This window comes from Amphiura filiformis, chromosome 4, assembly GCF_039555335.1.
Source record: "Amphiura filiformis chromosome 4, Afil_fr2py, whole genome shotgun sequence".
In the NCBI taxonomy this organism is placed as follows: Eukaryota; Metazoa; Echinodermata; class Ophiuroidea; order Amphilepidida; family Amphiuridae; genus Amphiura; species Amphiura filiformis.
In genome coordinates this window covers 26878917-26894269 of record NC_092631.1, presented here as the reverse complement: position 1 = coordinate 26894269, position 15353 = coordinate 26878917, and the positions used below count along the sequence as shown (strand labels likewise).

At 37.6% G+C, this 15353-nt stretch overlaps 1 protein-coding gene across 1 annotated transcript; it reads right to left on the bottom strand.

The window, feature by feature from the left end:
• Window positions 1-561: 561 nt before the first annotated feature.
• Window positions 562-9848, bottom strand: LOC140150753 (replication protein A 14 kDa subunit-like). The gene is made up of 4 exons (XM_072172855.1): window positions 9662-9848; window positions 5579-5653; window positions 3212-3317; window positions 562-2037 (listed from the first exon to the last, which is right to left on the bottom strand). The coding sequence occupies exons 1-4, from the start codon at window positions 9746-9748 to the stop codon at window positions 1949-1951; spliced, it is 357 nt and encodes a 118-aa protein (XP_072028956.1). The 5' UTR covers window positions 9749-9848; the 3' UTR covers window positions 562-1948.
• Between the last annotated feature and the right edge of the window lie 5505 nt (window positions 9849-15353).

Below are 15353 nucleotides of genomic sequence, written 5' to 3'. Positions count from 1 at the left end.
CCATCAAAACTGTTTTTGAGATATTAAGAAAAAACTTAATATTTGGACAAGTTTTATAGGCAGAAAGTTTTCATCTTCAGGGGACCTTTACCCCTAACACCAGTAAAAACCACAAAATACCACGATGAAAAATTCATAAGATGCATGCATCCCAGGGTCTGCGATGACGCAATCACCCGAAGTGTGATATGCTCACAGAATTGCTGGCCGGGCAGAAATAACCCGAGCAGCTACCGGTCCGCGATAGTTCGCTTGGCATGCGAGGGGTCAAAGGTTCGAATCCCGGGGGGTGCCAAGTCAAAAATTCTTCTTCTTCTTGAAAAATTCGGATCTTCTCTGACTTCCGATACCATGTTAGGGTTAATACATGAACATACAATATTACATACATTCGAAATTATATGTTTCCATGGCAACGGTACAGGTTGGAGTTGGGCCCTTCTTCCACTAATATAATGCAAGTGCCAGTTCTGTAAGCAGATGTGTTATAAATAGCTACAGAAAGTTGGTAAGTATCCATTAATTGCACAAGTAGAAGCATGTAATATGTTAGCACGAAAGTTTATTGCAGTGAAAAGCAGATTTCATGGATGAACAAAATTCCTCTTTAACCCAATATTTGTGGAAGAAGGGCCCAACTCCATGGAGTTGGGCCTTTCTTCCATGAAAACCATGATTAAGTGTACATGGAAGACTATTTAGAGAGTGGATTTTGGCTCATCTTTCACACACAAGGAAGAACAATTTGCTGGCAATAAAATGCTGAGTCTTAACTCATTTTTGTAAAAAATTGGAGTTGGGCCCTTCTTCCACTCAGGTATTCAATAATTATTGTACTTCTGTACAATAGCGGTTTGTCAGCACACCTAGCTTCACCTTCAACTCCAGATGGGACAAAATGTAGGTGAGGAGTATCCCTGGCCCGACTGTTTGTATATTTGCATATCGAGCAGTTAGTGCAAGGCATATCTGTAATAGCTGTGTACAACATAGAAAGCAAAAATTGTCAAATGAGCAAATACTGAACACTGAAAATGTTCAAGTCTTTCCGACCGGCACTAACCTGAAATATATTGGTCACCGACCAGCACAAAAAACCCTTTGAATCACAGAAAATACACAAGTTACAACCAAGATGTTGTGTTTTTTACATGAGAGAACAGCAAAAGATGAATTAGTCAGTGTGGGGAAGATTAATATGAATTTGTCCGTGGTGTAGCTGTGTGTAAGGAGGGAGAACAGCTACACCACGGGCAAATCCATCTCTTAATCTTTCTTCACAGACAAATTCATCTCTTAATCTCTCTCCTTATACACTCTCAGCTACTAAAATTAGCCGGCACTACAATTGTGCTGTCTGTAAGTTCATATCAACTACATGTAGACATAAGTCACACTACAAGTCCTTGTGTTTCTTTGTTCACAGCTGTTTTTGTCATTGATATAAGTAACAAAGTGCAGTATGCATATAAAGAGCAAGTACTGACTGCACTTTAATACAAAAGATAGCAAGTATACTTGCACTTCCTGGAGCGATCGCAATCACCCCTCATCTGGTGAAGTGAAGACTTTTGCAAATATAAGTGTATAATTATTGTCAGAGACCTAAAGTTATCTCAGGGATGTAAATTATGGGCAACAGATTTCCTAATCTGGCCCTTAGCCAGGTGACTGAGGGTTTGCTTGTCAGCATTAAACATGTATAGGGGCTCGACTAGTGTATATGGCAGGGATTAAAGGGGTGATTTGTTTTAACATTTCCAGAATATTTTTTATGGCCCCATTTCCGGAATTCCTGAAATTTCCAAAGGATTAAATCTCTGACAAATACAGTCCTTATTTTAAGTGAAGCACCTTTTGGCTTTATCTTTCAATGCGGACAGTAAGTTAGTACTCAAAAGAGTTCTTGTTTTTGTTCTTTTCAAGATACAAAAGAATATTGTTTTCCTTATTGTGCTGGAGGTGCAGTCACCCCTACTTTGTAGAAATCTGGAAACTCCTGTGTCATCTTGCAAGCTTCATCATATAAATTCAAGTCTGAAATGAAAAGAAGAAATTGTCTTCAGTAAAATATTTATGCGTTCCTTGCTCATTTTAATCAAGCAAAACAAATTTTGGAAGTTGCAGCAATTTTGTTGATATCCCACTAATTAAAGTAGAATATTCACCATCTTCACAAGAATAAAAAAAATTCCCAAATTTACTAATATCTTTGCGAGGATTAAGTTCCTATAGTTTCCAGTAAGGTTCTTCAGCAGTCTATCGATTTGGTGCTGTTTATGGCGTGGGGTTCTGATTGGCATCATCACATCGGCACCCCATTCAATGGTAACTTAATTCTTTTTACGCGATAATCAAAAAGAACAGATAGGCACCTCTGAAGGAATTTGCTGGATACTAGTTCCTGATGAATTTGCATAATCCTTCCTTTTACCTAAATCGGTCAAGTATAAACAAGCAAATTAATAAACATTTTCCTGGAATGTGTACACCATATGCTTTCTGTTCCTACTGATTTTGATACTGATATAATATTGTTCTTTGATGATTTATGTTGGCATTTCTAGAGTATTTTATAAGAGGTAAACATGTAGACTCCTTTCCCATTGTACAAGACAAGTCACATGATGTGTTGTAACTGTGCTGGGATTGGTACCAGGGTCTATTAATCAAAGTTTTATAAGTGCTTGTTCAACTGTTGAATTTAGCATTGGAATTGCAATTTTATAAATTTGCTACACAATCTTGGAAATGAATAGCATTATTATGTCATAGATTAACACACTGAAATGTGTGAAATATACCAAGAGATATTTTGACAGCAGATTATTTTGCTAGATGCATAAAAAATTCTTAATTCCAAAGCTGCTGTCGATAATTTGTAAACCAGCAACAATGAGTGGAAGCCATGTCCTGTCCTTTCATACATGGTCCCTGAGTAGGGTTCGCAGGTTTTTGCCGCAGGTGGAAAAAACCGCGGTTTTAACCGCTTGGCAAAAACAATTTTTGCCAGTTTTTGCCGGCAAAAATGGCAAAAACTAAAAAAGTGATTTATAGTTCAGTTTATTCATCTCAAAAGAAATTATTAAGTTACAAAAATCATTTCCTGAGTGTAACAAGGCCAGATTTTGTAATTATAAGTAACCAGGCAAAAACAGGTTTTTTTTTCTGGCAAAAACCGAACCCTGTCCCTGAGTACTAGTGTACCTACCAAAGTCTACTGTTCCATGGTTAATATAATGCTGACATTGAATTTGTCTTGCATCAGCACCCACTTCACCAACTACCTCTGTTAAACCTTCAATCATATCTTGTAGCTGCAACAATAAAAATAGCATAGTATTGATGATTATGAACCAATCCAAGAAAGTCTTATCTCTTGAGCACATCAGTGGTATACCAACCGGGAGGGGATAGTCAACTTGGCAATACCATCTAGATTCAAAGGGGGAGGGTTCAGATTCCACAATGTACATGTGTAACATGCATTCTTAAACACTTGAGAATGTTCCTGCAATCTTATTGGTTCTTACCCGTGTGATATGACACGTGTGTGCATCGACGCGATACGCGTACTCGCTTTTTGAACCAATGCGAGGCGCACTGCAACAACGGGACTGATCGATTTTAAGCCTTTAATTTGATTAAAATATGTAATACTTTTTATTATTTTGAATGGAAGTTTTAAGAATGAGAATAAAGGTATTGTTTTTAGCAGCTGTCGTGCATCTATCGTCTCATATAACACGAGGCGACATCATTATTTTTAGCGTAAAACAACTCGGCTCCGCCTCGTTGTTTTACTTAAAAGTTAAAATAATGATGTCGCCCGTGTTATATGAGACGATAGATGCACTCCAGCGGCTAAAAACAATACCTTTATTCTCTAAGTATGCACCAAAGACAGCAATATAATAATTGGTATAAACCCTCATTTTAAATACCGTACCTCATTTTATAATGATGTACAACTCAATATAGCTCAAAATATGCTAAGGTGTCATATTATAGCCATATATTTTGACATCTTTTTAAAAAAATAATAATTATAGAAATGGAATATTTGCTAGGTTAGTGGCAAGTTTAGGTAGTAAAGACATAGCATACACAATTTAAGTAAAATCCTTTCACTCTAAATAATAAAAAAAAAAAAAATAGCTGTAAAAATGCCTATTTTTACACTTTTATTTGTAACATGCCAAGAGACGCCTTTTTTCAACAGCTTTTAATTTTTTTATGGATCCTTATAGAAATTCATGTGACCTGTTTCCCAAAATGGTGCAGTAAACCAATCAAAAAAACAGAAAGAGGCATTATGAATTATAAGTTAACAGATCAAAAAAAGGATTTAAAAGTTTGCCTTGCGTATGTTACTATTGTCTGTCAAACTTTTGATTGATTTTGAAGTCCCTCAGTTTTTTATAAACAAAGACTTGAAGCATAAACTAAAGGGTAAATCTATTGTAAATAACTTCATTTCTCCATATTATATTCAATTTGTAAGTGGCTGCCATCTTTTTTGAACATATAACAATTTTCTTGAAATGTCTGTCAAATAGTAACATACGCAAGACGGTGCTGTAATTCCTGCTATAAAACTAGGATGATACAGCTAATTATGCTACATGACATAGCATTTAGCTCCACCTAGCTTTGTGGCACTATCACTTTGTGAGGAGAAGCTTTTTTGATGACACAATCCATTGTTAAGTGTTGTCTGTCAAACATTTATACGCCAGTATCATACGCAAGATTTGTATGTGTCTGTCAAAAGTAACATATCATAATACGTTTAAAAAATTAAAAATCACTTGATGTTCACATTATGATGATAGTTTAGAGTTTATAAAAGTGTTTTAAAACATGTGATTTATAAACTGCATGTGATCTTTATTCAATTTCCCATCTTGAACTACTGTTTTTGCCAAATTATTATTCTGTATGTTACATTTGACAGACATCTTGTGTATGTTATGGCTTGACAGACACACATATTTTATTTATAACAATTTATCCTCCTTATTGTAATATTTGGACACATTTTTTTCCACAATCAGTTGCTGTAGGTCCTACACCTAAATAACCACAAAATACCTTATGTAATACTTTATAAATTTTTATTTGATTGCAGAAAATCATCAAAATTGTGTCTGTCAAATATAACGTACGCAAGGGCTAGAAAATTAAATTTGTGAAGTAAATGGTCTATAACTTATCTTTCTTTTAGTGTATTATGAACAATATATGTGCATACTATAATTTAAACCTGGTTGGAGACCAAAAGAAAAGAGCTGGAAAAATAATTGTGTGTTACACTTTTATGACACCTTAGCTTATTTTGAGCCGCATACAATATTTACTGGTCGAGCTATAGAAGTTTTAGATATTGGACAAGACATACATTGTATTTTAGTCCAATATTTTCTAGCTACCAATAAATATTGGGCGTCAAGCATCCGCTTTGATCAATGTTTTGGATCCATTCACACTTGGATTCATCAAAACATAATAATAATGATGCATAGGTAGGTTGAATGCTTTTTTTAGTTGAGTTAATGTTGTTAACTAGTTAACTTACTGGGTCCTGAACAAATACGTCTACATCTACGCCATCGCTGAGAGTCATGACAAAAGACTGACCATTGCCATCAATCTGAAAAAACAAATAAATATACTTTTTTATAGGTTTGCAAATTTCATAACTTCAGGGTTGAATGGCTACAACAGATAGCCATGGCTACGAGATTGCAATTGCTAATACGCGGAAATGAAATTTAAGGTATGCAAGGAATAAAATCCCTGTTTAGGGTGTGAAAACAGGCGCGTGTTACCTGTTTAGGGTTAAATCCTTGTTTAGGGTGCTTTTCAAAAGTTGATTATCGCGGATGGTGTACATGCCACAATGGGAGTGACCCCCCCCCCCGGGTCATGGCTATGAGTCTACATACTCTACAATGACTATTTGTTGGTCACAATCTTAATAAAAACTTAGTATCTTAGAGCTCAAAATGAAAGAAAGTGGACGGCAGTGTTTAGATCTCACACCACCAAATCAGAGTCCCATACTGATATCATGTGCTAAATTTGCCCCAAGCAAACATCATTTTTTCTTCACAGGAGCGACTCAGTTTTAACGGACAGCTATGATGGTTGACTGGCCCTCAAATTGCCTATTTTACATGCAAAATCATGTCAGTATTTCTGTCAAAGAAAAGGCTGCTTAAAATCATTAAAATTATTCAATCTCTCCCATCTGTGGTACACTTGCAGTACCGGTTAACATTACTAATCATGACCAATCCAAATTTTGAAATGTTGGTAAAAAAAGGCAGAGTTTTTTTTAGCTGTCAAAAAACTCTGAAAAACAGCGTAAAATTGGAGTAAATTGGCTCAAATTGGGCTGAAAATAAAAGAAAACACAGAATTTTCAAGAATAAAAAAGAGGAAATCCGCTGAAAAGAGGAACAGTTTCAGGTCTGCAATTGTCGCAAATTTTCAAACGTATTAAAACAATTCTTTGTGAAGTTTAATGTTACGGTACCAAAATTTATTTTGATGACTTATCTTTATCTTCAGAGCAAAGTTTGCAAATTTGTAAGAGATCAAAAATCAACCATGCTAAACAATTCACCCATGTGTCATTTGAGCAACTGCGGGTGCTATACCCATTAAGCCAGGGATTTTCGGGTGGGCTCGCGGGTACCCGCCCGAGATTACATTACCCGGGCAAAAAAATACTCTGCCCGGGTGCGATGTTTTGTGTTTTTAATGTCATACTCTATTAATTAATGATATCAAAATGCATTCAAATTCAATGCATTTTTTTTGCAATTTCGGGTATGGTACCCGGTTACCGTGTGTATAGGAAATTGTGTATACATGTGCAGTACATGAGTAGGATGCTCAGTTACACGCAAGTTACACTTCCAGTAGCACAATACAATGTAATATCATGCATATGGACCTGCTGCAGATTATAAATATAATTATAAGCTGCCTTAAGCCCTGCCCCCCGACTCAACACAAAAGTTGACAACCATGATGTGAGTTACCAACATGCCAAATTGCATGGAAAAGGGGTTGTTTTGGCCAAATTTTGTCCTCGATTTTGCATGAAAAAGGGGGGTAAATTTGATGAAAAATCATTGCAAAGGGGGCCTTTCAAAGATTTGGTAACTCTCATGGTTGTCAACTTTTGATTGTTTAAGCGCGCAAATGTCCTAGAAATAATATAAAAACTTGGCCACTTCAGTAATAATAATAATAAGGCCGTATAAAATTAATGTTTTGGTTCTCGTCCAGAGGATTTTCATGAATTGATGAGGGAGGAGGTGTTTTTTTTTTTTTTTTTTTTCAATGTAAAATTAGCATTGTCAGTAGTTTTCGGTCTTCTCCAACAGTGCTCGAGGAAGCGATGAGGCCCTTTTTTTTTTTTCAAATGTGAGATTCTGAGGGATAAACCCCCTAGAGTACCACAAAAAGACTTGGAAGTGATGCTTGTTCTCTAATAAACTTATTTATATGAAGATTTCATAAATCATTCCAAAGTCTAAAAAAATCTAAAAATCTAAAAAAAAAAAAAAATCTGACAAATCCCAGAAATTGAGGAGGAGGGGCGAGAACCAAAATATTAATTTTACACGGCCTAATGTATTATGCCTTCCTGACGGTGCGTTTGGGGGCGCACCTTGGTCTGGGGCGGATATTTTAAAAATGAATTTAGGAGAGCAGCAACGACATCACTTGCATTACATTCCAGATGTTAAATCTACATCATATGCAAAATTTGAGGAAATTCGCACGAGTCCGTGTTATTTTAGGGCCATTTGTCTATAACTGGTCTTTACATGTAGCCCTATGGAGAGAGTGCCCGTTGAGGCGCTTATAACCCCATTTAGGAACAAAAATGTGATTTAAAAAAAACGGGACTTGTGCGAATTTTCTAAAATTTTCAGAGTATGTAGTATGAACATGTAGACATATAATCAAGTAGTTGCCCTACCTGCTCTTCTCCGAAAAAATAAAAAGTCCTATACCTCAATGATAATGAAACCCTAGGTGGGGCCTCTAATCCAAATTTTGGCCTGGCCCAGGGCCCCCAAAAAGGTAAATCCGGCCCCGAGTCCGGTGATTGAAGGAAGTCCCGTTGTAACGTGAAAACTACCATGAGAGGACATATCGAAGTATGCATTCGCAGTGTGTCAATGACCGCTGTTATTTTCACTCGGCGCAAGCGCAGATGGCTCATTTTTAGATGACGTCACCACCATAATCGGTCGGAAAAAGCTTCCGACTTCCGAAATTTAGCAGCAGAGTTTCCGGAGTTTTCCGAATTATGCAAATACACATCCTATGACCTTTTTACGTCAGAATATTAATAAGCATCATGGCGCCCACTGAAAGAAAACCCGATGGGAATTGATTCAGTTTTCAGCAAATTATGCTACTTTGTTCATGTGTTGAGCAGCTATACTAAAATGCAGAAAACCTTAGACGAGCGCGTATTGTAAGGGTTTTAAAATATGCGTCATGTGTGACGCAAGTTTGCTGACAAGATTGAAAAAACTTGCGTCCAGACAGATTTGTGTGCGTCCATCTGAAATTCACGATCAATCATACCGGGAAACGCAACGGCAACCCCTCGTTCAAGTCGTTGCTAACACACGTACCCCGGGTCTACCTCATCAAATGTTGATTGTTAAAATAAACTTTTCGCCGTGATATTCCACCTCCAGTCGCAATGATAATTTTTCTCATTTCTGCATCATTGTCCGAAACATGGTCAGAAACAGCTGCGCAAAGTCTGCCAATCTTTAGCAAATTTTCGTACTTTTACTTCCGGGTTTTACTTTTACTTGATCCACGTGTTGTTGATGATGCTATAAAAGCTAAAACACGCGCTGCCACAAATAATACAAAAAAAGGTTATCATTTGGATTTTGTCTTTAAAATTGCTTTTATTCATCGTAACAATAATACTAATAAAGGAAGCGTAGATTATTTATGAAAAAATAAACTTAAAATATTAAAAACTGAATATTGTCAGGTTGTGATAAATAACTAAATAAACATTAACTGCACGTCGTCAGTTCAGCATGCTTTGTATACAAAAAATTGCATCAATGGGGACTTTCCCCATCAAACAGCGATCGCGACGGAAAGCATGCAAAAAGTGCACGATTTCCTGACGTTGCATTTACAAATATTGCAGAATTTACTTCAATTCTTAGACTTAGCAGGTTGGTCAACATTATATTTTGGGGCTTTTATTATCGTAAAAATAAAAAATTTCTTATTTTTATCATCAATTAATGATTAAATTTGAAGTTTTGTCTGCGTCCACATGGACGCAAAATATGATTAGCCATGTGAATTTGCGTCCAAATTTGTAAAATACGCGTCTGGACGCAATGACGCACACTAACGGGAAGCCTGCATCTCGTATATACTGCGTTACACGCACTTGTCTCTGATTGGCTGCTAAGGCGATATATTGTTGCTGAGTGGAAATTTATGAATGAACTGTGCGCCGTACGCGTTGTTAGCGCCGAATTTGCAACATCACGGTAGTCGCGCTCGTAAAAGGTTTGCTGCATTTTAGTATAGCCTTATGATCGTACTGCATCATGGATGCCGGATGTTTAACTTTAAGCTTACTTACATTTTTCACTGTGCCTAACAAGCACACACACTGTCCTTGATATTTTGGCAACATTGAACCGTTGACTCGTGGCTTTGGTTGGTCCATTTTGATGCTGAAAAATCCAGAAATTCGACAAAATCAAGCTGAATTGAAATGCAAACTCATGAACTGGTGTGTGATCTGAACTTTGTTTCTTTTCGCAATCGCAGATGGCGCGCAAAAGGCATGTTCTTCCTGCGTTAAAGAATTAAACCCGGAAGTGGCAGCACCAGAACAAATGACGTCATATCCAACACAGAGTTTCGCGGGGTCTTTAACTTTGTTTACAAAATAGACCGTGTACTTTGTCACCGATGCCATGGTGTACGGCAGACTAGGCAGCCGCATAGCATTTTGTGTATCATTTTAAAAACAAAATAGCAAGATTTATATTTGTGTTTTCAATTTTATAAAGATTAAGGAAAGGTTAGTGCACTTTTATATGTTTATTTCATGGGTAACACCACAGCCTGAGAGCTGCGGTAAGCTTATACTAAAATGCAGCAAACCTTTTACGAGCGCGACTACCGTGATGTTGCAAATTCGGCGCTAACAACGCGTACGGCGCACAGTTCATTCATAAATTTCCACTCAGCAACAATATATCGCCTTAGCAGCCAATCAGAGACAAGTGTGTGCAACGCAGTATATACGCGATGTATCCTTACAATACGCGCTCGTCTAAGGTTTTCTGCATTTTAGTATAATCAAGACAGTTACTCACTGAGTGAATACCGGCATGACCGGTAGATCTATCCATACTGTCTGCGCCTTGATTTATTTTCAATCAAAAGGGGATGTTTATATTTGATTGAATTCAGTAACCGAGGAATTTCCCATGGTTGCCTTCAGTGCTGTAGCAAAGTACATACATTTATACATAAAAAAAAATTCATTAGGCCTACTATCACTCAGTACTACAGGAAATTGGTGGGCCTACCCATCGTTTTTTGGTGTTTGTTGACAAACCTGCTTCTTTAATATGCAACAGTTGAGCCTCTTGAAATGCCTTGGGTAGTTTTATGCCCTTTCATAACATTAATAGATCTATAAGTAAGGTAGCTCCTATGTTGCATTCCCGGGTTGCATTTTGTTGTGGTGGTCTTGCCCAGAATAACTGGAAACTGATGGGTACCAATCATTTTGATACACCCTGTAGTAGGCCCTACCACTAAGCACCCGGCATACATGAAGGAAGTGATAATGTGTACATATACATGCACATATTTGGGGTGGGCTTTGGGGCGCCAGCCCGGGGGGTAAAAGCGAGGTGGCAAAAAGGAAGGAGTGGCAGAAGAAGAAGGGACGACAAAGACAGTTATTAAAAAAAAAATCAGTTATTGAAGGAAAAAGGGCGGACAATTCTCAAAAATGTTTGAAAAATGTTCTTTAAAGCAATAATGTGTGATTTGCACAAAAAATAGATTCCTATTTAAATGTACAAACAAGACGTATAAGACGACGTAGCGATATCAGTTTATGCGTCAAGTCGACGTACAGCAACTACAATACGTGTATAATCTCGCCAATCATATTATTTATCATGATTATTGGCGGAGCTACACACAGCTGATGGGATGTACAAACAAGACGTACTACAAATTCCGAATAGCGATGCATACAGTTTATTCAATGATTCAATATACACATACAGGTTTATTATAAATGTTAAATTTTACTGTAATTAAAGCACTTCAGCCAGGCTTAGTCTTTCACAGGGCATTTATGTACACTGGCCATTAGTTACAATGGTGCAAAAAGTAGAAATTTAAAAGAACATTAGGGCATTGCTGTGGAGCAAATCACACATTATGGCTTTAATTAGTTTGCTAGCGCTTATTATCCTTTTTGGCTCTTCACTTTTCAAACCACCTATAAAAAAATCAGGGGGGGGGGCAAAATTGCACTTTTTCTCCAGCCCCCGGGTAGGAGCGGTCAAGGAACGCCACTGATGTACTGATGTAGACACCATTTGGTTTTGGTTATAAATTTGAAACCAAATGGGGTAATTGGGTGCCAAGGGCCCAACAAGGGATCAATTCAGTGAGACTTGGAACATTTTGGCATTGTAACATTAAAAAGCTATATAATATTGGACCCATTTTTTGAACATTTTGGCATCATACATTGATAAAACTATATGAGGGGCAGTCAAGAAGTAATGAAAGTTGACTCGTGACCCCATATATGGATTAGAGCTACTGTGCATCGGTTATTTGGAGGGCATTGTGAAAAATCTAAACATTTTGCCTTTGGAACCGAGGAATATATATGCCAGACATATTACCGATACAAAGTTATTAACCTCATTCATAACCGTCACATTGATCTTTTAACTTTACAAAATAATACAAAATTTTCCTCAAAAGGTTGTAAAAATTAAAAAAATTTACATCTTCCCTTTCCCAAAATCGATCAGGCTAAAACAAGACGACCAATAACAAAAGTGTGTATCAGAATCTGTGCAAATATGGGAACGCGCAATCCAAATACGGCAGCCAGCGCGCGCGCAGTTTGTTGGATGCACAATACAGCACATGCGGAGGTCAATTGTGTGCGACATTGGAACAATTACGCATTTTGCGGTCAATTGTGAGATATTAATGACCTCGATTTGCGTTCGCGTTTTCACAAATAACTAAATGTAATTGGATCGCACGCAACATGTTTATTAATGAGGTTATGAATTATTTTTATGGCATTTCTCTATGATCACATTAACACTGTACCTTTGTCTTTCAAATAACTTACCTAAAAAACTAGCATTCCCTAGCACTCACTAGGCATTCCATTGAATGGTAAAGAACCGTTAATGAATGCCTAAATGGTGAATGCCTCCAATACTATAACATTGAGTTAATAGGCGGTTGTTAGCACTCAACCGCCACTCGACCGCTTATAGCGGTTCATAAGTGGTTCATAAGCCCTCCTCAGAGGCGAAATATGTAAATGAGCTAAGCACTCGTACCACTAAGGAGGCATTCGAACCACTAAGGAGGCATTCAAACCGCCTAGCATTTAAACCACCTAGGTAGCATTCGAACCACTTGGGAAGCATTCCAACCGCCTAGGAAGCATTCCAACCGCTAGGAAGCATTCCAACCGCTAGGAAGCATACCAACTGCCTCAGAAGCATTCCAACCGCCTACAGGTTAGCACTCGAACCACTTATTTAGCCCTCAACCGCTACTAGTGGTTCGTAAGTGGTTCATAAGCCCTCCTCAGAGGCGAAATATGTAAATGAGCTAGGCCCTCGAACCACTTAGTGGCATTCCAACCACCTATGAAGCACTCCAACCGCCAAAGAAATTTCCAATCGCCTCAGAAGCATTCCAACCGCCTATAGGCATTCCAACTGCCTACAGGTATTTCAACCGCTTATAGCTATTCCAACCACTTACAGGTGAAGCACTCGAACCACTATATAATTATATAGCTATGCTGGCTAAGCAATTCTACGAGAGTGACAAATAGGAATATAATGCACTGCAGAAAAAGCTGGCCACTGCTATGGTTGTTAGTTTATATTTCTTTGATGTAATTCTCCAAATTGACTCCTGGAAACAAATTAAATAATTCTTATCAACAACTGTGGAGGTCCAAACTATTCCCTTCTTAATAAATGAAGTCAAAAGTGAAAAAAGACAATTTCCCCTAATTTCCCCATTTTCCTGATCAAATGAGGCTCAAGATAAGTACTTTTCCATATGATTTCCCATATTTTCCCGAAAAATAGCACTTGAACCCCTACAGGGGTTGCTATAGGAATTCTAGGAGAGTAAGGATTAAGAATATGCACAAATTTAACTCAAATATATAAGTAAGTATAGCCATGTGCATCAGCAAGAGCCACTAAATTGCATCAAATTGATAACTAACAAATTGAGTAACATCCCAGTGGGCACAGGTTAGGATTTCAATGTTGTATCAACGTTGAAACAACATCGAAGTTTCAACCTAACCTGATTTCAACCTGATTTTAACCTTAAGGTTAGTTGAAATCACATTGAAATTTCAACCTGATTTCAACCAACTTTCAATGCAAAAATTAAGGAGGTTGAAATCAGGTTGAAGTCCATTTGCAAATACAACCTGATTTCAACCAGTCGACGTTGACATTTCAACCTGACTTTAATGTTAGCTGTGCGGCTGTGCCCACTGGGATCAGTGTGTTTTATAAATACACAAAATAATTATTGCTACCTAATGATGTAATTTGTCGTTGTTGTTGGTTTCATTGTTTCAGTTAGCTCTTCTTGTGCCATATGAGTGCTTTTTTAGTGGATTTGTGCGTGGTATAAATGTACACTATTATATTATTAATGTTTAATAATGCCTCAATATGCTAACTAGCTCCTCCTTCCTAACACTAGACCATTCCATATTTCAAGAAACTGCCTGCATATAAACCTATATTCAAAGTTACATCTAGTCATATTTATAAGCTTGTAACCTATACTTACACCAGCCATATTGTGGCATATTATTGTACACAAAGATAACTGCATGGATCCCATACATGTATGATGTTGTCCACATAAATATACATTGTCATGTAACATCCCAAATGTAAAGAGTGAAAAATAAGGCCTATAAAAACCTGGAAACATGAAAGGATTAAGAATCCATCATCTCTGCATTCACACCAGTTTAAAATGGCAGTTAGAAATATATTCCCATCATGCACCTGTTTGACCCTTGGGTCAACCACCAAGGAATGCTAGTCAAGGCTATTAGCAGAATGCCTAATTGAATCGAATGCCTATTACTTAGAATTTTTTTAACCGAATGCCTAATACTTAGAAATTTTTCAGTGGAATGCCTATTACTTAAGAATTTTGTAAACCGAATGCCTATGACTTATCCGAATGCCACTGAGTGCCTATAGCAAACCGCCTAATCCTAGAATCACTTAAGAATGCCTAAGTTACGAATGCTTAGGAATGCCTAAGTTAATAGTATTGAGCTTTAACGAGGGCTTAATGAGTAAATAGGCATTCGGTAGCATTCTTGTGAGGCATTCGGAATGCCTGTGAACCAGCTCTATAGGCATTCATTAACTGCTGAGTGCTAGTGACCACCTAGTACCACTATCCTTGGCACTCGAGGGCTTGGCGAATACCTACAGAATGCCAAATAGGCATTCATGTTTGGTAATATATATATTAAAATTATATCACATACTTGATTACGTAACTGCATTAGCATAAACTCAATGGTCTACAGTCACTGGCTGAAAATTAGCCATTTTTGTTAAGGGAAATAAGAGCCTCAGAGGTTGAAATACCACCCTACCCCACACCGACCCCAACTCATCTACCCCAACAACTACCCTTATACCACCTCACCACACAACACCCTAACCTACCATCCCACCTATGTAAGACAATTATGCCCGCACCACGTGCACAGTAAACCCCAATTGATAGATTGCAATAATGGCTATTTTATTTTTTCATATTGTCGAACTCTCTATATTTTTTTAACCATCGTCATTTTGCCACCCCACCCTAATGTGGTGACCAAGGCGCATGCCCCCTGCCCCCTTCGCTACAACACTGACCCCACCACATCCTGGTGACCCCACTACCAGCTAGATACATGCATTGATATCCTCAGTATATAGCCCTGTACTGTACACACAACCACATTTGTCTTGCATACAAAAGTT